Source organism: Endocarpon pusillum (assembly GCF_000464535.1).
Source record: "Endocarpon pusillum Z07020 unplaced genomic scaffold C673589, whole genome shotgun sequence".
Lineage (NCBI taxonomy): Eukaryota > Fungi > Ascomycota > Eurotiomycetes > Verrucariales > Verrucariaceae > Endocarpon > Endocarpon pusillum.
In genome coordinates, this window is record NW_006913453.1 from 65,053 (window position 1) to 88,568 (window position 23,516).

At 48.4% G+C, this 23,516-nt stretch overlaps 8 protein-coding genes across 8 annotated transcripts; 5 read left to right on the top strand and 3 right to left on the bottom strand.

The window, feature by feature from the left end:
* Positions 1–1,362: 1,362 nt before the first annotated feature.
* Positions 1,363–3,025, top strand: EPUS_06294 (uncharacterized protein; the record flags this gene model as incomplete). The annotated part of the gene is made up of 5 exons (XM_007787396.1): positions 1,363–1,850; positions 1,910–2,032; positions 2,158–2,212; positions 2,271–2,410; positions 2,554–3,025. The coding sequence occupies 5 exons, from the start codon at positions 1,363–1,365 to the stop codon at positions 3,023–3,025; spliced, it is 1,278 nt and encodes a 425-aa protein (XP_007785586.1).
* Positions 3,026–4,255: 1,230 nt separating this feature from the next.
* Positions 4,256–4,732, top strand: EPUS_06295 (ER lumen protein retaining receptor; the record flags this gene model as incomplete). Its single annotated transcript, XM_007787397.1, has 1 exon — positions 4,256–4,732. One exon carries the CDS (start codon positions 4,256–4,258, stop codon positions 4,730–4,732), a length of 477 nt encoding a protein of 158 aa, XP_007785587.1.
* An 889-nt stretch (positions 4,733–5,621) lies between these two features.
* Positions 5,622–6,778, bottom strand: EPUS_06296 (uncharacterized protein; the record flags this gene model as incomplete). The annotated part of the gene is made up of 3 exons (XM_007787398.1): positions 5,622–6,157; positions 6,215–6,330; positions 6,369–6,778. 3 exons carry the CDS (start codon positions 6,776–6,778, stop codon positions 5,622–5,624), a joined length of 1,062 nt encoding a protein of 353 aa, XP_007785588.1.
* A 1,332-nt stretch (positions 6,779–8,110) lies between these two features.
* On the bottom strand, positions 8,111–9,833 carry EPUS_06297 (uncharacterized protein; the record flags this gene model as incomplete). Its single annotated transcript, XM_007787399.1, has 3 exons — positions 8,111–8,447; positions 9,369–9,601; positions 9,744–9,833. 3 exons carry the CDS (start codon positions 9,831–9,833, stop codon positions 8,111–8,113), a joined length of 660 nt encoding a protein of 219 aa, XP_007785589.1.
* Positions 9,834–11,078: 1,245 nt separating this feature from the next.
* On the bottom strand, positions 11,079–12,407 carry EPUS_06298 (uncharacterized protein; the record flags this gene model as incomplete). Its single annotated transcript, XM_007787400.1, has 1 exon — positions 11,079–12,407. One exon carries the CDS (start codon positions 12,405–12,407, stop codon positions 11,079–11,081), a length of 1,329 nt encoding a protein of 442 aa, XP_007785590.1.
* A 230-nt stretch (positions 12,408–12,637) lies between these two features.
* On the top strand, positions 12,638–13,999 carry EPUS_06299 (uncharacterized protein; the record flags this gene model as incomplete). The annotated part of the gene is made up of 1 exon (XM_007787401.1): positions 12,638–13,999. The coding sequence occupies one exon, from the start codon at positions 12,638–12,640 to the stop codon at positions 13,997–13,999; it is 1,362 nt and encodes a 453-aa protein (XP_007785591.1).
* A 590-nt stretch (positions 14,000–14,589) lies between these two features.
* On the top strand, positions 14,590–15,948 carry EPUS_06300 (uncharacterized protein; the record flags this gene model as incomplete). The annotated part of the gene is made up of 1 exon (XM_007787402.1): positions 14,590–15,948. One exon carries the CDS (start codon positions 14,590–14,592, stop codon positions 15,946–15,948), a length of 1,359 nt encoding a protein of 452 aa, XP_007785592.1.
* A 3,319-nt stretch (positions 15,949–19,267) lies between these two features.
* EPUS_06301 (uncharacterized protein) lies at positions 19,268–20,108 on the top strand (the record flags this gene model as incomplete). The annotated part of the gene is made up of 2 exons (XM_007787403.1): positions 19,268–19,930; positions 19,992–20,108. 2 exons carry the CDS (start codon positions 19,268–19,270, stop codon positions 20,106–20,108), a joined length of 780 nt encoding a protein of 259 aa, XP_007785593.1.
* Positions 20,109–23,516: the final 3,408 nt, after the last annotated feature.

Genomic DNA, 23,516 nt, shown 5'->3' on the forward strand with positions numbered 1-23,516 from the left:
AATTTGGCGTGGGTTTGCTAATCCAGAAGATACGGTTCCGGGTTGTGATATCAGATAGCTGCCCTGCTCAGTATTGAGTCATAGGGTCGTTGTAGCTTGACTTGGGAGGTGGAGGGTCTTCTCATCAATCCGAGTTCCAAGTCTGGAGAATGCCATGGTCAACCTTGGCACTGAAGAGCAAACATTGTAACTAACTACTGTAACTAAGTTACAGTAGTGCTTCTGTACCTGACAACCTAGAAATTCACAACAGAATTCTGGCCAATTTTCAGTCGAGATCACATTTGGAGCTTACTGGTATGTTTTCGTCCTCGAGATGAACAAGGAGCCCATACATCCAGAACTCCCCTGTCAAGCTCAAAGTTCCGGGGAGCGGCGGTTGTGTATATGCCCCGTATGGAAGACGGCTCCAAGTTCCTTGAAGCATGCCGGCCACGGAAAGAAAATGCACAGCGACAAAGCAGCTCAAGATGAAATCCGCTGATTTGTCTTGCATTCGCTAATGCATTGGCTTTCAATCTGCACTGATCCTGTTCTGGGAGATGGTCGAGAAAGAGGTATCTGAGATAGGTGATGTTGCGGCGTGATTCTTCAAGGCTGTAGCTCTTTCACAAGCACGATATGCTCGTGGATGGATCCACTGCTATGGTTGAGCCATGCACCCAAAATATCATGCCTGTGTGGACTAACTCCTAGCCCCTTGAAAGCAGAAAAAGAGAATGGAAGGGTCAACGATGGACCCATCTTACACGTACGTACACCATATACAACTTCTTACTCGAGATTGGAGTGCTGCCACTATTCCCTGCAACCCCAAGTCGTAACTTTGAATCAATGTCCGCGAGATCCGTTTTGCAGATATTCAATCACCTGCCAATAGAAAGACATCCATATTGCTGGCAGCAGACGACGCTGCAGTGGTTTGTCCCTCCTCCATTTAGAGTGTCGAATTCCCATTGCATTCTTTTGTTGTGCTGCAATACTCCCATCTGCCTTGAAGACGTGATCACCTTCGTCCTTGCAAGACGAGAGTCCTTGCAGCCTCCAAGGTCACCCATTCTGAGTACTTTCTCACTGCTTCTAGCAGTAGATCGAAACACCCGGGCAGTCCTGTAGATACTCCGCTGTCATATTCATACCACTGGTTGTTCGACAAATCGATCTGCTCGGCTCCCTACGAAACCGAGGACGGCGGAAACCGATTGGACCTCCTTCTATGAGCCTGCACCCCGTTCTCACAGCGTCTGATCTGCTCATATTGACCTGCCCTCAAGAAGCATCGGCTTGACACGTCGATTCCATTCATCAAACAATCCCAATCGCTACATGCATGTCGCCTGTTCTGGCAATTTCCAATCGACCATGACCAGCTATACCCCACCACGCAGCAGTCAGGATCTAAATCACTTCATGGCCAGCCCTTCGCTCGCAATACCACATTATACAAACAATGACAACAACTATAACTACAGTCCTCACCCGCAGTATGAGAACGTTTCTCCCACCCACTCGACATACGCGGCATCCTTCATCTCGTCTCAACATCAAGACACGCATTATTTGTCCGAAAACCTGCAGATGGCAGCACAGTATCCTTACAGTACACCACTTCTAAACAATGGTGCATACCATCACAGGCCTCTTGCTCAAACGACTCCTTATTCCTTGCAGCAACTTTCACAACATCCTCTTGCGCAAAGTCCTCGGTATTCTAACCATCATGATCCTTACCAGCATTCAGACGTGGAGAGCCAGGAGTCAGCGAACGAGCGTACCATGCTGTCCGAGCCTGTGCTGCCTCCCTTAGATGGCTTTCCTGATATCAAGGAGTTCGACCGGCTCATTAACTTGTATGTGCTCATTCTCGGGCTTCACAGCTGTCTGCTCGTTATTGACATTAGTATCATAGCTACGTGGAGAGTCTCTCATCCAAGAAGCAAGACAAGGCGTTGATACATGCAAGACGAGCCAGAAACATCAAAGCGGTCTTGATTGACAAGAAGACAACGGCAGTGGAATCTGCGCAGTTTCGGTGAGCAGACTTTCCACTTCCAAAATCAAAGTGCACTCGGACCGTTTCTCCATCGGGGTGTCCAGATTCAAAGCTCGACGTTTAGTCGAGCAATTCAGTTCAGATTCTGATCCGAATTACACTAGCTTCTGGGTGAAGAAGATGTTCACCCTAATGCCGGACGACTCGAAAATTCCAGAGGTAAGTGACGTCGCAATACCTCTTGTAAGTAAAGTTGCTAAATCTAGTCTTTCGGTAGAGCAAACGGAAGATCTGTCATGAAGGAAAACCGGTTGCTATTCGGGAGAAGTTGTTCAAGATTCTTACCAGAGCTCATAAACAATGTCAGCATGGTGGAAGGGACAAAACATCGGCCCAGGTGCGGAGAGTTTACTCTTGGTATGCTCTTCACTGTGACATGCCATCTTGAATCTCACTTTATCCGTTTATTATCCATGATGTCTTGTGCAAAGGCCTGCCATTGACAGCATGGTGGTTAGAGTGGCGTATTGAAGACATCGAGTGCTGATGGGATGTAATAGGGTTCCAAAAGAGCTTATTTCACGATTTGTCAAAATATGTCCTACATGCAAAGCGCGACGAGGATGCAATTCTCATGTGTCACCTCCTATCTCACCAAAACACTCCTCTTCGGTATATTCATCACCACAATCTCCTGCATTACTCTCTCCGCCTGCTTCTCGGAGAGATTCGCTATTGTCGCGCCACAGCTCCATGTTGCCGTCTTCGCCTGTTGGCACACACGTTTATGGCTCACAGTATCAGGGAAATCAATGGCTCTCATCGGCTCAAAACGTCCACAGTCCTGAGCCTGTACATTCAGGGTCATCAAGTACAATGGTTTCAGGCTCATCGATGTCGAGTATTGGCCAGAATGGGTTGTCTTTGAACTACACATCCTCTGGTCTGTCCAATGGAAATGTTGGTTCTCACCGCTCTTATTCAAACGGTTATGACGCGTCCGACAACTACTCTCAACCGCACCAGTACTGAGGGACACTTTGTATACTAATTTGCAGCAAGCGTGTCTCGGTTCTATCCATCCGTATCCTTAGTGTACAAGAAGAAAGCTCAGGCATGGAGTCTGGTGACTCCAGCGCTATCCATGCAGATAAGTTTTCGAGCTCGGATACAGCATTTATTTCCCAACTAGACTTATCTGCCTTTGATGCATGCACGCGAATACGGAAAAGTGGCATTTGAGCAGGAATATCGACATCATGACGAGTTTGACGCCCTGCAAAGAAAACTGTGGTATCTCAAATGGATGGTTTCCGGATGTCCGACATCTCGGTTTCACAATTGGCTTCACATGGAAAACACGACAACTACGAGCTGTGGTTGCATGACTCATAGGAGTATGCCACATGTTAGAAGGGAGAGAGGCAAGCTCTGGCAGATAGCAGGCCCAGCTGACAGCTGTTATTACTGATACAAATTTCGGGGCCTTCGCGGGCAGTTACATACAATCCAAAAGAACTCAGTCTGACTGTGTTTGTTATTTACTATACGTCTGATATTCGCTTGCGTCGTCTCTTGTATGTTGCACGTATCATGAACACAATGACACCGAAAAAGATGGTGCTTCTCATGCTTTGGGTCTTGTGCGCCGGAAGCTGCCGCGGAAATGAAAGCTTGGCGCCTTGTAGCCCTTACTAGTAGTACTCCTAATTACTAGTACTAGTACTAGTATTAAGTTGTCTCCAGGGTCGAGATGCAAGCTGTCCATTTGCTGCATTGTGCTTTATTTCTGTCCATCAACAACCACTTCCTATATGGCAAACCCCACTTCTCAAACTACTGTATTGTGCTGTTACCTTTGCACTGTCTTTCCACGGCCTTGAGTCAACCAAAGTCCGGCAGCACAGCGCTGCCAAACATCCTAAAACCATGAATCTTTTCCGAGTTTTAGGTAAGGTGCCAGATCCGCATGCATTGCACCCTGCCCTCCCAAGAAGTATGGCTGATATTGCTCCCCCTTAGCCGACCTTTCGCACCTACTCTCCATCTTCATACTGTTACAGAAAATGAAAGCGTCAAGTGTATGAGCTCTGTCCCCCAACTGGGCGACCCCCCTGCGCAAACAGACCGGCTGACCACATGCGGCTCCCCGTTTTCAGTCATGCTCCGGCATATCATTCAAGTCGCAAGTTCTATACTTCTTCGTTTATGTAACAAGATACTTTGGTAAGTGGTCCCAACGTCTGTCCAACGGTGTTGTTGATGGCATTGCGTGTAGACCTCTTCTGGTCCTTCACAAATTCCGCATGGAACACCGTCTTCAAAATCATCTTCCTCTGTTCTAGCGCATACACGCTTTACTTGATGCTTAACGACTACAAACCGACCCATGACCCCAACCTAGACACCTTCAAAGTTAGCTACCTGCTCGGCGGGTCTGCAGTCCTCGCCGTCGTCTTTCCTTACAAGTACACACCATCCGAAATCTTGTGGGCCTTTAGTATCTGGCTGGAGTCTGTTGCGATATTACCACAGCTCTTCCTCTTACAGCGTACCGGCGAAGCGGACACGATAACAACGCATTATCTGTTTGCATTAGGCATTTATCGAGCCCTCTACATTCCCAATTGGATATACAGATACTTCACCGAAGACTACTTTGATCAGATCGCTGTCCTGGCTGGAATTGTGCAGACAGTACTGTACTCCGATTTCTTTTGGGTGTACTACACTAAGTAAGTTCCCACTCGATCTGGGCGCTTCGCTCATGGTGATACCTACTCGCTTACATGTTTCTTACCGCAGGGTCTGGAAAGGTAAAAGTTTCAAGCTTCCTGTATGATTGACGGTTTGGTCTTTGCATTGTGGCAGCCACCAGGCGTTACTTTTGTGCTTTATCACATCAGCCCGCTTCATTACGGCATTGCAAGAAGCGAACTCGGAGCATCAAGATGTGAATAGGAAAGAAAAAGAGCATTTCATCATCTATTGGGTTCCCGATAAAAGTTCTGCGTGTAAGAGACTGGCGGTTCCCGAAGTCTGTGCAACACATTCCACAAATTGCTCGAAACAACCCACTTTTGCTGCCTCGCTCTTTTCCAATTTCAGTGACCAACGGAGCTTTCGCTATGCCTGAAGTCCTTGAGTCGAGTTCGTCGTTGAAAGATGCTCAGGGATGTGATGATTCGCACGAATAAGCATACTATGTAGGAGTAGTCCACCGGCAAGTCCAAAATATGCAGGGGCCTATGGAAAGCCGCATGGAAGAGGAGCACTGTATCTTGTGAGTGAATCCGTTCAAGAAATTCATCACACACTGATCGAATCACCTGAGACAAAAGCTTTGCAAAAGCAGTACCACAGGGATCCTCATAATTCGTTGAGATTCGTCTCGTATAACGCCATCATAGACCAGTTTCCTTTCCAGACGCACCCTTTCCTGTCAACTCGATTCATGTTTCGAGGGAGGCTAGACAAGCCTGCCATATCTGCGGAGCACATTGTAGCCTTTATCGAAGCTGGACTGATTGATGCCGGCCTCGATTTATCAGAACGCTTCGGCCAAATTTCAATTCTTCACGTTTAATCAACAAACCCACTGTGTTGTCGCTTCTCAGCCGAGCCGGCGTCAGTACCTAGCCAGCACCTCTTTCGCTTTTGTTCTGATTTCTTCGAGCTCTGCGGCCAGTGGTCCATTCTCATGGAAGGGATCAAGCGATATTTTCTCGGAGGCTGCCGTTTCGTACTTGATTAACAGCTCAAAAGTTTTCACGAGGAAGTCACTTCTGACTGATGAACTTATGACCTTGTTACCCCAAATCGTGCCTCGCGCAGTCAAGAGCTCCATAACGTTCTTATTTTCAATGAGCTTTGTCACTTTGAGGATACCGTAGGCGAATTGTCTTCTCATCAAAATCTTGTGTTGGTCAAGGCTGCTTTTAAAGTCATCGAAATGATGCAATCCTCCATCAAGGTTGGGATATATCTCCATGAAATTCACCGCCGCAAGATCAAGTGTGACATTTCCATCGTGCGCGATGCTGTTGCGCCATCTGATAATGTTGTCATTTGGTTTGTGTATCCTGCCATCGATCCAGAATCTCGCAATGGTCTCAAGTCTACCTAAGCGAATCTGACAGGCGGCCCAGGTAAGTGGAAGCATCACTATCGAACAGAGTAAGTATGAATTCGGACACAGCTTTTGAGCGCAGATGTTTATACCCTTATATCGCCGTTGTAGATCTCGGTTGACCCGTTTGAGCTTGCTGGCCTCGGCTTCGAGACCGCCGATCTTTGATTCTAGTCCACCGACTTTATCCTCAAGAGCGCCGACTTTACTGTTGAGTTCACTGACCTCAGCCTTGAGATCGTTGACCTTCTTTCAAGCTCTCCTGCTTCTCTTCTGTAATGCCGGTGTCGTGACCGCGCTTTATTTAGCTTGACTGTCAAGTCTTCCACAGCCATTTTCGATTTTCCCTTGTCGCCTTCGAGGACAGCAAGCTCTGCCGATTCTTTGGTTGCATTCTCCTTTAGATTGCGGTTTTCAGCCCTCAGACGCTCGTTCTCTGCCTTCAAAATCTTGTTTTCATTTGAAGTGCTTGCGAGCTCTTCCGACCGGGTCTCAATTTGGTGAAAGTACGTTCGCAAGGCGGTGAGACAATGCTCAAAGTATTCCCTTACCATTTGTGGTTTGCTCATGGCTGGTTGATGATGCGAGTGTGTAAGCACGGTACGCTCTTTTGGCTGTGGAACATCTCCAGGCAGATCGGCGTGCACTACGGGCATAATGCCTTGTGGTGGTATGAAATCCAAACCTGCTTCGTCAAGTGCACAAGATGACAATATTCGAGACCACAGCTAAACATGGGACCCTGGTTGGGTATGGGTCAACAGGACAAGACAAAATCAGAATGTCCTCATCCACGTGAGTTGCTGTTGTTCACGGCCTAAAGCTAGATATCTCTACTCTCAGGAAGATCGAATCAGCAGGTAAACAACAATTTGGTACTGACTGATATTGCACTGTTGAGCTAGAATTGTTTTCAACTTTCATTGGATGACAAATCTCAAATGGTGAACACCGTGCAGGGCATCGCTCGAGTTTGAGTCTTCACTATGAGACCCATAGCACATCTTGAATCAACTAGCGTATATTTACCCGAGGAGAACAGCATGTCAACACCTCAATACTTTCTTCCAGAGAAGAAATTCCAATACATGTATAATTTACGGAGGTCAGAATTTGAGGCAATCTTGACGGCACCTGGTTTAGATGGCGGCTTGGGGAATACATCAAGAGTTGTGGAAGCCGACGCCTAGATGCAACGGCGGAGATTTGCGAATGTTGCAGACTGATATGCCAGCATTAAATCTGTATCTAGCCATGCTGATGCTTTGTTTTTCTTTTCTTTTTGTGGTGTTCTAGGCCACTCTGTCGTCCCTTGCTTCTTCAGCACCTTTGGACATGACTTTTGCCGTCCTTTCCCTCCTTGAAGCCGTCAAACGCGTCACTTCTGAGACGTGCTCAAAACCTCTTTTGTTACTCGAACCCATTTCGCTTTACATTCATCTCGTAGTAAGTCTCACCGAATCTAAAGTCATTGTTTGGCTCATCCTCCGGGAGCTCAATCCCACTGGACTTGATATGGGATAGCCTCGCTTCTTTCGCCTCGAAGCTTTACCTCAAGAAATAAAGCAGCGGGATCTTCCAAAGGTTGGTCTTGAAAGGCGAAGGCTTCTGCAGGACGGAATGCTGGCAAGTTAGCGGTCCACAGGGCCGTTTCTCCAGCGCCTACAAAAGTATTACATTCTGGTCCATGGTTCAGAAGGTGGTGGCCCCCCAACATTCCATTCAGCACCTTGGACACTCTCGCAAAGTGCCTCGATGAACGGCAACGCGAATACTATCACACTGCCGGTGAACGGCAACTGTCATTGCGAGCGCTTGATGAGTACGATGTAAATGCTTCTTACCTCAGTCCGTGCCACTCCAATTGGGGACCTTTCCTATGAGAGCTTAGGCAGAACTCGATGTATCTGTCTTGTCGCCGATGCTTTTGGTGTCTGGGATGAAGAGAGACGAGGGATGCGTCGAGATCTTGGAGAGCCGTGGCGCCGTCAAGGTGCCCAGTCGATATCAACTGCCAGCAACGCACGATGCTGTGCTACAAGCATAAGCCATGGAGCTTTCCCGAGCGCCTCCTGGTTGCGAGGTGGAACGATGAGGATCAGATGATGGTGCATCGTTTGCGAAAGATGCTGATAAGTGACAGAGAGGTTGGGGAGTATCTGGGCCCTGCTGAGCGTATCGAGACCACCCTTGCTGCGGAGGTGGTAATGGTAATTTTGACAAAGCAGCTGGACTGTGATGATCCGCTCGAGGTTGACAAAATCCGCATGTTCATGGAAAGAGAGGGAGGCTGTTGCAGGGTCGAGAATGATCTCCCGCGACACCCTTCGCACAGCAAGGGATTACGACGACAGTCAGCGCTGGATCGAGTACCTCAAACGCGTGTGCCTTGAGGTTTTCAAAATCATCATGGGAGGCGAGTATCGCTATGCTTGGGGCTTCTGCGTCCGCTTGGTGGTATGGAAGTTCAGAAAATGCCGTGGTGAGCCGAGTCCTTGAAGGGAAGGGAAAGGGAAGACACATGTCCCAGATCGCTGTATTTGTACAGCTTACTCCAACCATTTTAGCGTCTACGATGGGGCAGAATGGCGAGTCACAATACTACTTGGCTACGAGTTCTTTTTATAGACTTCCTGCGAAGAAAGGGGTGTCCATCCTCCTCTTCCCTTTCGATAGAAGCGCAAGTACGGTTCGCAGGCATTGGCAGGAATGACGACCTTGATCACATTCGACTAGCTAGCATGCTCTAAGTACCGTCACAAGCTGCATATCACAAGCCCGCCATCCCTGATCTGAGCGTCTCTGATTCACCGCGCTCAGAACGAGGTGGTAGGGGAAGTAGGAAAACTTGTGTGTGTAAAGTATAAATCCGAAAACTCCACGTCAGACGAGTAGTATCAATAGCCGTAGCAGTAGCAGTAGCAGTAGCAGAGCAGAGCAGTAACCACCTTCCTTCGCCTGTTGACTTTCCGTTTAGCATTGCCTGTCCAGCAGAGCCGGGTCTTTGATCATCCTTGCCGCACGAATGCCACCAGATTCAAAGAGGTCGACAGCTATCTAGCAGTCGCCGAAGGTGTTCTCGCCGGAGTATCTGGGATATAACAGGTCAGCATCTGGATTTAAGTATGATCTTGCAAGCATCGAAGCAGGCAGGCAGCAGCGCAGTCACCAGCGCCACATGACCGCCCCAGGCCGCACTCCGACTTTCCACACTCGGACGGTGAAAAAGAAAGAACAGCAACTCACGTGATGTACAGAAAGCCATCCTCGTCCTTGTGTTCCTCGTAGATGCTGCTCATGAGCGCCGCCGTCGGGGGCAGCACCTCATCCACGAAGATGAAGATGGCCTTCTCCGGGCTCAGCTTGATGCGCTTGCGGATGACGTAGACGAACTGTCCGACCGTCAGGTCGGCCGGCACCAGGTACTTCTTCTTGTCGATGGTGGCGATGTCCGACTTCTCCACTTTTTCGCAGATCACCTGTTTTGGGCAAGCATACCGATATCAGCATAAGATGCAAAAGGAAAAAGAGAGGGTTGTTGAAAGAGGGTGACAGGAGGGAGGAGGGACGCAAGAGGGCATGAGAGGTTTGGGGGGTTTGGAATGGATGGGGCGTGCTTACCGGGATGCGATCGGCGTATTTTTGACGGATGCGTTCAGCTTCTGCCTTGCGCTTTTCGAAGGGGTGCTCGTCCTTGAATTTGGAGCGCATGGTGCTGGTGGTTTGTCTGAGATAGAGGATGTGAGGCTGATAGATGTGCGACGTAGGTGTTCTGATCGATTGTGGGTTGTTACAGGTGGTAGAGGGGTTGATGTTGACGAAGTAGTAGGTGAGTAAAAGATGAAGTTGATGGCAAGGCGGCAGCCCCGCGTAATCAGTCAGAGGCGGTGGTGGATGACGCTAGTACCAATGCGGCTGGAGATACGGTGCCTGATGTTCATGCAATGATTTGGAGGTGAATATATACGTAGTATAACGTCGGAGCTATTGTCGAATCTCGTAGAAGGGAACCTTGGTACTAACTAGAGGAAAGGTCTATGGTCTTCAAAAGGTACTCGACCGTGGAAGAGGTAGAAGTTTAGGTGCTCCCACGTGCTTTGTTGAAACACTTGTCTGGTGATTCTGCTTTTACTGTTATGACTCAGAAAATAATATGCGCTACGCAAATGCACATCATGCAGAGATGTCATGTTCACAGCTTGTCGGTCTACGCGGAGTCACGGGGTTTTGTATCTTTTTGCCACTGCTCTGAATATTGCGGCTGAGAAGAGTTCATAGAGAATGGCTCATATTATCATCTCTGATAAGCCCCGAAGCAGAGAGTCCGCGCAGTTTGCTCATAATATCAGAATGTCAATGGCAGAACTGGTCCATTTTCCCATATGTGGCTAGACAGCGAATGTCCCCAAGCTTGGTGCTCACCTCTTTCTGGTAAAGACATGAGTAGATTCCAGGAGGGGGCGATACGGGTAAGGTAGCGAAGTGGGCGCTGGTGTCGCTCCATCACGGGCTTTCCTGTCGGCCTGCGCGCTATCATCCGAGCTAATCGGCCTTGATATACCATAGCTGAGGAGAGCAAAGTTCTCTTGGGCGCGACTCATCGTGAGTGTCACATCAGTGTCCAGTATTCTTAAGCAGTCAGGATAGCTGGGGCAAGTGATGCCCTCGTTTGTATGTTTGCTCAGGAGCCACCAAAATGATTTCGTCTTTCAGATCTGACCAAGTCTACATCTTCACGGCTCATGGCCCAGCACTTCAAAATCTGCCCAGGAGATGGGTGGTCCATGCCAAGGGGAGCATCTGCTTGCACCGGCTCTTTTCCATAAAGCCTTCAAGCATGCTCTTATACCGACAGGCATTCCAGTAGCCTTATACACATCGTTTATCCCAGGGTAGAAGGAAGAGGGTATTTTAAGGCACCGAAAGGTTTTAGGGGGTATGTCCCTGTATTGGAAATTAAAACGGATCTTCGGGAGGTTCTGAGGAAGCCCCAGGACTCCGAGAAGGCCCTGAAAACAGATTTGGTAGCTGATGAAGTACTTCCTGTGGGTTAAAGGGAAAGAGACCTGTTCTCTTCCATCCTGCCATGATGTTGGCATTGTTGATTGCTTGTTTCCGGGCGAGTTGGTAGTATTTGATAAGATCTTCCTTGTTCAACCACGTCTTGCAGAATCTTTTGTGGTCATCAAGGAAATTGCTGTAGCCTTGTACTAGTGGCTGAAGTGTACCCGCGTCGAGGGGCTGGACAAGTCGAGTATTATGTGGAGGTAGAATGAGAAGAATGATCTTGGCTTTAACACAAAAATCGACAAACTCGGGTGTACACTGCGAACCATGACCATCAACAATGAGCATCCTGTACTCGCCGTGCCTTCGCTTTTCTGTCAAAGGATGAAAATGTTCTTGTAACCAGTGTAGTGCTAACACATTACTTGTCCACTCCTTTTCACTGATTGCAATGCTCGATTCTCCAGTCCCGAGATGCTTGAACCCGCTATTTGGTTGGTTGACGACCTTGAAGACCATCCAGGCTGGTAGAGCTTCACCGTCGGCCGAGATACATTCCAAAACCGAAGCCCACTGTCTGTTTCCTTCCTGCCGCATGTACGCTTGCCTTTTCTCCATCGGGATCAGCACGCTGGATTGCTGATTTGCTCCTGTCAGAAGGCCTTTTTCGTCCATGTTGTACACATCGGTGGACGCGATCGCATGGGTTTTACGTAGGTCACTGTACAGCGCAAAGAACTCGTCCAATGTATCTTTCCGCATGAGCTTAGCTGTCCGTACTCGGGCTGGGGGCCGTGATAAAATTCGTTTGATGGATGGGTTCCTTGCAAGCATCCTTCGATGCCAGTTGTGGCCAATCTCAGGCGCCTCTGTATCTTTGCTACAGAGGATTTCGTTTGCAAATTCATGCAAGTGCCTGATACCAAGAGGTAGGCCCGACTCATAATGCTGGAGCGCTTTCCGAATGATGAGCTTTTCTTCTTGCGGAGTTAACCGCTGACGAGATTGATGTGCTACTGATGCAGACTGGACTGAATGATTCAACCTTCGAGTAACGGTCGATGGAGCTACGTTGTATTTCTTTGCGGCTTTCCTGGCGCTGATTCCATTTTCTTTCTGGCATTCTGCGATGGCTAGTTCAATGCGCTCTCCCTTTGGTAAGTCTGCTGGGTTCTCTGCCATATCCTCCGTCGAGTTTTCTGCCGTGTTCTCCGTCGTGATTTCTACTGGGTTCTCTGTCATGTTCTCTACCGTGTTTCCTGTCATGTTCTCTGCCATGCTTAAATGGAGCATAAGTGTCTCTAGAGAGACACTGTCAGATAGCTTAGATCTGACCTTCTCATGTATGGTGAATATGGAACAAGACAACAGGAGCATTTGACGTTGCATTGGCCAGTCTGTTTCATCTGCAAACTGGGCACGCTAACTACTATTCCCGAGCTTCTGCCGATACAAACACAATTGGACCACAGAAATGCAGCTCTCATATACACCACTCAATTTTCAGCATGTGGAGATTGAAGGGATACGATCCTTATTGGAATGTCTTTCGCACACCATCGACAAGGTCTCGTCGAAAACTGGGCTCACCAAAGCCACCTGCACCCCGACCGTTCTCTGTTTCTCGTCGAGTCTTAGCACAGCAAATTGACCCTGCAAAGCGGCGGACAGTATGGCGACACTACCTTCAGATCTCCTTTGGGGTTGTATTCGTTGGCGCCATCATTTACAATATGGCGACTGCATCATCCACGGAGCTCGACTCACCCTCCCCTGTCAAATTCTCTAAGCCGTCAACTACCCTAGCAGAGGTAGACGAGGTCACGAAGAGGAGGACCAGGATCACACGACTCTCTCCTATGCGGCTTCGAATGGAAGCTCTGATTAATGATCATCAGAATCGTATCGTCTTCGCACTTGAGAATATTGATGGCAAGAAGTTCCGAAGAGACAACTGGAGCAGGCCAAACGGTGGTGGAGGAACCTCGTGCGTTTTACAGGAAGGAAACGTGTTTGAAAAGGCGGGTGTCAACACGAGTATTGTATACGGTACATTACCACGACCAGCAATCGAAAAAATGAGGGCAGACCACAAGTCTTTCGTTGATGCGGACGTGGAGTCGCTTGATTTTTTCGCCGCTGGTATTTCTCTGGTATTGCATCCGCACAATCCAATGGCGCCTACAGTCCATCTCAACTACCGATACTTCGAAACCTCGGACCCGAGAGACCCTGTCAATGCTACGGGTCAAGTCACCCAGAATTGGTGGTTCGGCGGCGGAACAGATCTTACTCCAAGCTACTTGTTTGAGGAGGATGCGCAACATTTCCACACAACCATCAAGACTGCATGTGACAAGCATGACAAGGAATATTATCCAAAGTTCAAGAAGTGGTGTGATGAATACTTCAGAATACCACATCGGGATGAATCGAGAGGTCTTGGTGGCATTTTCTTCGATGATCTAGATGCTTCATCTAGGCCACTAGCCAAGAATCCGCAGGAAGACATCTTTCAGTTCGTTACGACTGGTCTAGAGGCTTTTTTACCATCATATCTTCCCATCTTGAAAAGGAGGAAAGACATGCCATATCTACCAGAGCACAAGCTATGGCAACAAATCCGGCGGGGCCGTTATGTGGAATTTAATCTAGTTAATGACAGAGGTACGAGCTTCGGATTACGAACACCAGGCGCGCGTATTGAGAGCATTCTTATGAGTCTACCTCTGACAGCAAGGTGGGAATACATGCATCCTTGGTCTGGGATTGGAGTTGAGCATACACAAGAAGAGGCAGGCGGTGAGACCGGCATTAAAGAAAGGGAATTGATGCAAGTACTTAAGAAGCCTAGAGACTGGATTACTTGATGGGAACAATGGGAGGTAACGCCAGAGAAGAAGTAGTATCCACTTTCACAAGTGGTAGCAGGTGGATGCTATTTCCCAGCAAGCGAGCGGCTTTGAAGCCATGCATCTTCTGTTACTCACCCAGCACACCGCCCTTCGCCCTTCATTGAACCCTTGAAGCGGGACAGCTCGAGCTACCTCTGCTTCGGAGGGCCTTCTTGTGGTCAAGAGACTTCCTTGTGCATGACTGCTTCTTAAGAACACCCCATCCGTGAAAGACTTTGCTACTTTACCGAAAAAGTGAGGCTGCGTTGTCAACAAACAAATATTTCGCCGGGGCCACCACAATCAACCTACACCCAATTGTGTAGAAGACGTAGAATCCAATCCGTCCAGTCTGTGATTGCTTCATGCTTTCAAAGCACGAAATTCCGCCGAGACAAACAGGCAATGTCTGATTGACCAACACTTCCCTTGTGTTTCCCACGAGGAGCAGCTAGTCAACAGTCATATGCAACGGGAATAAGCCAGGAAAAGAGGGGTGGTCCGGCAGGATCGGCGAAGGGCTTCTTTCTTTCATTGACCACCAAGAGTATTTTTGAATCAGAGATATGAAAGGAAAGGCGCAGACTAAGCCACAGCTTAAGCCGAGCACGAAACGGAAACGTCAAAGTGATGCCAACACAGATGCAGGGGAGCCGAAGAAAAGGCAGAGGCATGACTCTGACCAAGCTATTTCAACACCAAATCACTCCGAAACCACGTTGAACAAGACTGCACACTCTTTCCCTAGGCCTCACGCTTTAAACCGACTTTCCAAGATTGCATTACAACCTCGAGCCAACAACGAAGTGTTGACTGATGGGGGTGAAAGCATGCAAGAGCAGAGAAACAGTTTGATGTTTGCGGAAAACGAAGATAAGGTTGAAGATAATTCTCTCAAAACCCAATGTGATGACAATGGAGGATGTGAGAATGATCTCCTCAATGCGTCCATACCACGATCATCGCAGGAAGCAGTGAAGGAGAGCCTCAAGCTGAAAGAAGTTGAGGACATGACTAATGAATATTTTGGGAGGGAGAATCTTCATGAGAAAGGCTTAGCCATAGACGTTTCGATTGAGAGCAATGCAGCCCAGATATGGCCGCGTTGTGCACGACCTTGTCAGAATTGTCGGAGTACTCACGTTGCAATTCCTGGATCTACTATATCTCAAGATTGCGTCAAGATATCGATGTTCATCTACAAAGAGCCAGCTTCCGTGACTGACCAGACTAAGCGTCAAAACTCATTAGTACCCACTGATGAATATGAATTGGCCGTTCTAGGTTGGCTGATCTGGTCAACTTACGAGCATCGGATGGCCTTGAGGGACGCCACTCTAGGAATGCATCCTAAAGGAAATCGTTGGAAGCACTATATCCGCACTGAGCTTGTCCGCTCTGGCAACAAATCCTGCTGGGACCATCTTAGCAAGGCCCAATTTCAAAATTGGTGGAATGGGAGGAAGAACTTGAAGAGCTGCAGTGGCATGCGGTGGCTCAATGTCACGTTCGATTGGGACATGGGAGACACTGATCTACCCCTTGCGAGTTTTGGGTCCATGGGGCGCCTTTTTAGTCTCCCACAAGCGAAACTTTCTCATGGCATATGCTCAAAAACCCCTACCGATAAAAGAGTAAAGCCACCGACCGAGAATCAGAGCGGATGTGTCGAAGTCGCTGAAGGCATTCAAGATAACAAGTCTAGTCACGGAGACGATGACACTGGTGACAGAGACTCAAAGGTAGACACAGCCACTGCGGAGGACAAGGAAGCCAAACACGGTGTTGAAAAGCTAGGTGTCGGCGACCTGGAAAAGGCCGAAGGTCAGAGCAGCCGAACCGGCTCTACGATTCATCAGTTCCGGGAAAAGTCTCCGTCCAGCAGTGACACCAGTAGCCAAGGGGATGACGACGATTTCATGTGATTGCTGGCCAGAGAGTAATCGGAGAAGGTAGCTAGTAAGCGTCTTGATTCTGAGGGACTTCCTCGTCGACGTAGCGAACAGGTGCAATATCAAGAACATGCACACTCCATGCTACCAAATATACGCACTTCTTCATCCAGGCGTATTCAGGTCATGAAGGTCGGGTTCGACTTTCCATCTTGTACCCAGAGTCTCCAATTCCAGTTGATTCATGAATTTTCTGCAGCGACTGATCTTGTGCTGGTGCTTTGCCTCCATCCATTCACCCCTGGGCCACCATGCCGGCCTTACGTGGTCATTGAGTAACCTGCTCTGCAATTCTCCTGGTTGTTGCTGCCCACTAAGTTAGGACGTTTGTTGAAGAAGGACCAATGGCTGGATCGGTCGCTCCGGTGCGTTCCGGCCAGTTAGATTCGCTCTTTCAAATAGCCTGAACCTGCTGCAGGTATTACATCGTACCTTCTAGTTGCAAATAAGTTTACTGCCTTTAGCAGTGCATGAAAGGCACCTTTCCCTTGCTACGCCCAAATGGGCTTTTAGTAGCTACAACGCCATGCCTTCTGCATGTATTATTCTGCGGCTTACCTGTCTAGGACAACGTGAACTAGGCGTTTTCTTCTTTCTAAATCTGCATTGAGATCGTTCAAGAAGAGATACACCAGAAAACAAATGGCAAGCTCTGCTATCGTGGTGCAGCTGGCAGCAGAGCATCTACATTAATCACAGAGAGCAAGAAAGGTACTGCAAGCCGAAGTCGTACGTTATATCTACCTTTAGGACTAACGCAGCTCGTTCTGTGAACAACACAGCTCCGACTTACGTGTCAAAAAGCTCATCTGCCTCAATAACAGGAAGGAAAGGTTATGCGAATTCAGAAGAACAGAGATCTCACCAATCGCTGTCAAGCCTACAGTCATGCAAACCGTGCCAACACCAAGTACTGCGTATCTTTGACTTTATGTGCATTATATTATATCTCATCTTCATGCATGAATAGACAACCAACCCACTCCATTCCAGTCTAAGTGATGTCATCTACCTCTAGTTTTAGAGCGACTTTGAAGTCGAAGCCGCTCGAAACCTCAGTACTGTACGCGTTTCTTTCTTGGATAGACTGATCAAGGTGGGCGGGTCCTTCACATATAGAAAGTTTTTGTGCGACCGTTGTGCTCAGAACTGATCGGACTGCCCCATTCCCTACAGCACCTGAGGATAGAGATTACCATGCTGCCTTGTATCAAGCACCACCGAGATTGCACGCAGTTCATCGGCCATGGCTCCACAGGACGATACTTCTGATGTCTGAATCGTATCTTGTGATCGGTTCTGGTGATCCAAGGTGGTGCGAAGTTTCCAGCGTCGAAAGCTCCGAAGCGCTGGATCGAAAATCGATATACCGTGCACGACGACCGCGGAAGGATAGAGCCTCGAGCGTCGCGTTAAAAACTCAACAAGCAATCCGCTCGAACCGCACTCAGCTGCTCCATGTTTTTGGTCGGAGTCTTGCGCCATGTCCGGCAGGAGTCAGGTGGCGCGACGGATTTCGATGCATGACTCTCTGCTCCCAACGGATATCTTTCAAGAGGTACCAGTGATAAGACCGCCTCAGGCTCGAAAGCACACGACAGGCAGGTGGAAGGTGGAACTATTTCACGGCTGCGGCTCTAAGGCATAGTTGGCCACGTTGGGCATTTGGGATGATGGTACATTGTCTACTGAAATGGTCGCTTGCTTCTTGCGGAAGCGTTGTTTCTGCTGACGATGTCCGCTCCTTCGGGTATCTGCAGGATGGTTATCGCTTCAGAAATAGAGAAACAGCAACTCGGACCAGGCTCCAGTTCGAGGTGTTGTAGGAAGTATGCGGCGGAATATCTATCCCAGGATTCGCAACTTGGTCGGCGTTCAACATCCAAAACACATAACCAATACCCAACCATCGGTAATCTATAATCAATATCCTTTGGCACAGTGGTGTGGTGGTTCAATACCCCATTACCTGGGCAGGAAATAGACAGTTCCTCCCTATGGCATTCGACCACTGTTATGCAGGCACATACCCCCTAAAATCAGATAGCAGTCTTTTTCCTCCTCCTCCCTCCTCCTCCCTCCTCCTCCCTCCTCCTTCCTCTTCCTTGAAATGTGAAAATCCTTTCTCTCTTTCCTCGAATGCGCAAAAACCCATCTTCAAGGAAGGGTTTCTCCTGATCCTGAACTGTCTTTCAAACGATTTTGGGGTTTGAGCTTTTGCTTATTCGAGGTTCAGTTCTAGGTCGCTTATTGCTCTCCTTTCTTTACATGGTGACCACGAATTGTGACCATCGCATCGAAGACATATGTAGTAGAGCAAATGCATCGTAGCACATTATGCTTCAGTTTGACATGTAGGCAAAGGGAAAGGATTTCAGAGTGCCATCTGCAAATTTACATGCGGTGCGTGAACGATCCAAGACCCGATGGTTTTGAAAGCGGGATAGATTAGCAATGGATGATGAGACCACCTCCACACCATACATTGAGACAGTGCATTCAGTGAACTACTCCAGCTCTTCAGCCTTAAGCATTGCCTCAACATGCGTCGCAATGTCGCACTTCAATATCTGCACAATTCTCCTTCCAAGCACATGCATCTCGAGCTCAAGCAAGAAGCAAGACGAGCACGACGCAGATGGTCTCAAGAATCACAGGCCATTCGAAAAAAAGAAAGCACAGGTCCTCACAACCTCAACATTTCGCAAGGACGTTCCCTCAAACAAGCAAGTGTGCACCCATCTCAGATCCACCGGCTTTTGCCCTCGTTCATAAAATTCCCTAAGGTTCTCAACGTCGTTCTGTGACTCACAGGTGGACCCGCTACACCAACGGTCATCGTGAGGTTCTGAGGGTGTGATAGGAGCGCCTTACTAGCGCGTCCCGAGAGATCGGATCAGGGTTCTCAAGTTCCTGAACTTGCAACGGCGCCGTTCCTGGTAGGGCTGAAAGAGGGTCCTCGATAGGGACTTTAAGTCACAGGTAGCGGAGTTGAAGATCTGAGTACGGTATAGAGGGTCATAAGATGGTTTTCTAGCTGGGATAGTAGGGTGCTCACTCAGGTATATAAAGGTGGCAAATTTCTCATCCTTCTTCGATTTCTTCCATTCACAACAATCATATCAGCATAAAACAGCTTGAAGCATTTCGATATCATACCTCGTACAGCCAAGCATCCATCTTCTTCAACCACTCAACAACATGTATCATTCTCGACTTAATACCTCGACGACCTCTATAAATCATTGACATATCATATATATCTCACCACTCCATCAACATCTCTTACAACATGTCATCACCACCGAACATAACCCAATCACCCTCCGACATCGCCACCCCCTCACCACCACTACCCTGCATCCTGAAACGAAAAGCAGCAACAGAAAAGGACATGTTCAAGCCCAACAAGCGGCCGGCGTACAGCACGCCTCAAAAATCCAACTTCGCGCAACCATATCAGGAGGAACAACGAAAAGTGCAGAACGACCTCCCCATGTGCCCAGACATCCTCAACGACATAGTCATCCCAACCAGGGTCATACCAGCGGGCATCAAGCATCCATTCGCCCAAAAGGTTGTGGCAGGCGACGAGACAAAGATGTACCGATGGGCCGAGAAGCACAGAGACAAGGCTCACGTGCGCCAAAACAAGCATCTGAGTCCAGAAGAACGTGAAAGAGTGACAGCGAGATTCCCAAAGCAGAAAGCAGCGAAAACGGAGGAACGAAAAGCGAGAGTACCCGAGAACGCCGAATTCATCAGAGCTATCGATGTCAGCATCACAGCTCTCCACGACAAACTTTACAAGACCGGCTGGACCAAGCATGAGACCAAAGAGGAAGTGCAAGCCGCCAAGTTCCTGCATCGTTGCTGGAAGGAACTCAAGGTTGCTGCGGTGTTTCAACACGGTTCGTTCGAGCATAAGGATCTGGACAGATATGGCCTGGTGTTTGTAAGTAGCATCCTAATCTTGCTGACGTCTGTTGGACGTTGTCATGCTAACATCGAGGCAGAGCGATTATTGGCACGAGGTTGACAACAAGGACAACGCGAAGTTTTGGATACCGAGGTGGACTAAGGACAAGACGCATGGACGTTTAGTATTGGGCTGGCAGTATTTGAGGAACTGAGGAGCTGTACGAATGGAATATGTGTTATTTTGTTCTGGCATTTATGGAATTTCGGCTTGGACCCTAGGGTTATCGGACGCTCATCAGGCTTGCATTGGACACGGATATGGATGCTTTCAGGATTGCAGGTTTCGCACGATGAATCCAAATCAGATAGACCATCTCCACCAAATGCTTTCCGCGCATTCGTAACAGTCTCCACGTGAGATTCCGAAACGACGACCTTGTCTCTGGACCGAGAATGACTCACCAATGCCCGTGTTACGGCTTCTCTAGAATGTTTGAGGATATTGAAGTTTGTGCGAACTGTTCTTTAAACTCTTGGTAGATCTATCTCGGAAAGTTGGGCTGCACAATGTATCTCTCCGACAGTTCATGTCGCGGCTCGATATCTTTCTCAGTCTGACGGCTTCGAATGCCCCGTCCTCTTGGTCAGCGATTGATCCCACAACTGTGGACAATATCTCATGCCTCGTATCGGTACCTCCATTCAGATGGCAGTTAGCATAGTCCCATAGTGGCAGGCCATCGAACAGGCTTGCTTCTCTCGGCGCTTTAGATAGATGAGTATGGCCGCTCTCTATTGTGCAGTATATCAAGTGCTCTAGCAAAGCGTTCAAATTGGCTTGTTCAGCCTTTCGCTTTCAGAGTTCTTTTATTACACCATGCTTGTGCCCACGGTGCCTTAGCAGTCTCCCGTTATTCTCGTTGTATTCCCATGTTTGCATCACTTGGATCATCAACCAATTCGCTGACCCACCCTAACGGCAGAGGACGGTGCTCGACTTCCTTTTGCGACGGCACGGGCTGGTCTGCTTCGTCCATGATGATGCCTGCGTATGAAGAGGTAAAACATCAGGGAGGCGACCAAAAGCCCAACAACAGCTATTACAACTATGGCCCAAACAGGGAACTGGTGGTTCTCTGGTGTCGGAGGCGGCATGGGTGATGGTGTCTGGCTAGCTGCGGATTGAGGTGCCATTTTTGGAAGAAGTACGTTAGATCTGCGATTGACTCCGGGGATCGAAGGCAACATGGAATAAACACCGGAGGTGTTTGGGGGGCGGCAGGAGAAGCTAGACGTAGGGAGCGAGATGGAAAACGGAAAATCTGAAGTCCTGCCATCACTGCATTTTCTGCAATGGAGAGGATTCGTGCGGATCACATTTGCGGGAAAGGCCACTGTAGCCAGACCTACCTTTGCTTTGTCCTGTTGAGATTATCTCACGAATCTTCAGGCGAGTTAGCAATGGCTTCGATAGGTGCTTCGTCCGAAGTACAAAAGTTAAAGGGAGTCACACTTGCTATCTTCAGAGATGAGCACCAATTGATTCAGCCTGCGGCTAAATCAGACGTGAACTTGGCTGCGAATATAGGTCGCGCGGGGAATGACGTGCACAATGCCAGAGGATCGTTGTTACAAGGGCACTCTGTTAACCAATTAGCGAAAGATCATATTTTACAATCATTGACAAGTCTGACTACTTCCAGTTACCACCAGAATGACTGTTACTTTTAAGATGTTATATTACGCTAATGAAGAATTTTTCGCTACACCGAATACGTTAAATGCGGGAAATACTGCGCAGAAAGATGCTCCTCCTTTGGTTAATTTCCTCCTGATTATGTCTGTCGAAATGTGGCTCTCCCAAACCAAGCCGGCCAGCTCCGAACACCAGGCTAGCTGCCAAATAAATGATCAACAATCAAGTGATATGAATGGCCCAAGGTACTGGTGGCTAGTGTGTTACCAACTCACAATCAACAAGCTGATGATCACGGGGTGATGTTACTATGACGGACTGACCGTACCAAGGACGAGTCATGCAAGCTGCGGAACAAAGAGGTTTAAACATGGGAGATGCGGCAGCTGCCAGGAGCTCAAGCGAACCAAAGTGCTTGGTGATGGCAAATGCATAATCGGGATGTCAGTTTAGAGAGGAATCAAGATGATTCAATGGAATAACATGCAGTCGCTCTGCATGCCCTGTTTTCAATCCCAGGCTCACAGGCCTCTGCTGATGCTCATTCTGAACATGGTACGTACTAGACACGAGTGCTTACAAATTTAGGGTTGCATACATGCCCATTTTCCCATCTCGTGAATAGCTTTGCTACCTAGTCAAAGGCCTTGGCTCTAAATTTCAGTCGAGGATGAGCTCCAAGTGGTGTCAGCATACATTAAATACAGGAGCATAGTCGTAATCAATGTGGTTTTCAATGACACCACCGCCTTTATCGTGATTTCAGACCGCCACTTGTTCGCCATCCAGCTGAACCATCCTATACTTCAACAAACTAATGCAATGCAAGCTGTGACTGCACACTGCACGTGTCAAGAATTGAGAAGCAGATCATGTGCAACTCTGCTTGGGAAGGATTTCGGAGAAACGCATGCGGCTCAGACGCAGGATCCGAGGAGGGAATCATCAACAAAAGTGGAGGCCCGACATCGGATTGGATGATTAAGCTGAGAACGGGAAGTCATCCTGACTATCCGAGATTTGAGCAGCACGTATCTGCTTTTCTGTATCCTCAGACACAAATGAAGTGGCGGCGTCTATTGTGTGTGTTGGGATATGGTGTTTGCTCCACATGAACCCTTGTAGCGAGTAGGGTGTGATTTATGCAGCTGCAGTTTCCCCATGGGCCATCTGGAGTGCATGATTTGCACCATTCCGTAGCTGTACTACCCACGTAAGGAAAGTGATCGGCATCATTGGGTACGATTTGCCACATCCTAACCTTAACTTGCGCCGGGAACGCGGGGCCGTAGAAGCTGGTAAAAAGCTTAAGTTCCGTCGATCAGTTAGAGGAGCTGTCTAACCTACTACGGTAATTTAGGCATAGCAGGGTTGTCCAAAAGGCTTCTCGGCTGATTCAATTGACACCACAGGTCATGTGCGAAACCAATTCTCTGTAAGTGTCTAGGATAGTAAGTGAGGCGACCGAATAACTTATTTCCTCTTAGATTCTGGCGGAAGCAACAGAGGAGGTAGAAAAGTGGAAGAAGGAATAGACCACGTGCGCATGATGCTGTCATATCAACCTAATCCGAGCAGCATGAGTGGTCAGTGATAAGGAGCTTTGACCACTAGCAACAAATCCGAAATCTCGAAGCTTTTCCGCGCTCTGTTGCTCCTGCATGAACTATCCAGACCTAGGCAATGGCTCCAACTTTCCTCGTAAAACGCAGCCTACGACGTTGCAATAACATCCTGGAATGAATATCTTTGATTGCCGTCGCCTTAGTATTGCTTAACTTGCTGCACCTCTCTCCCTCCTTCCTTTCTCAGCCCCGTTTGCAGACTTTTGAAACCACGCTAAGATCTATTGCTTCTTGGCGCCAATAGTACTCCTGCAAACCCCGCCCCAGAGTACCAATTTTTTTCCTACCGCATATCCATC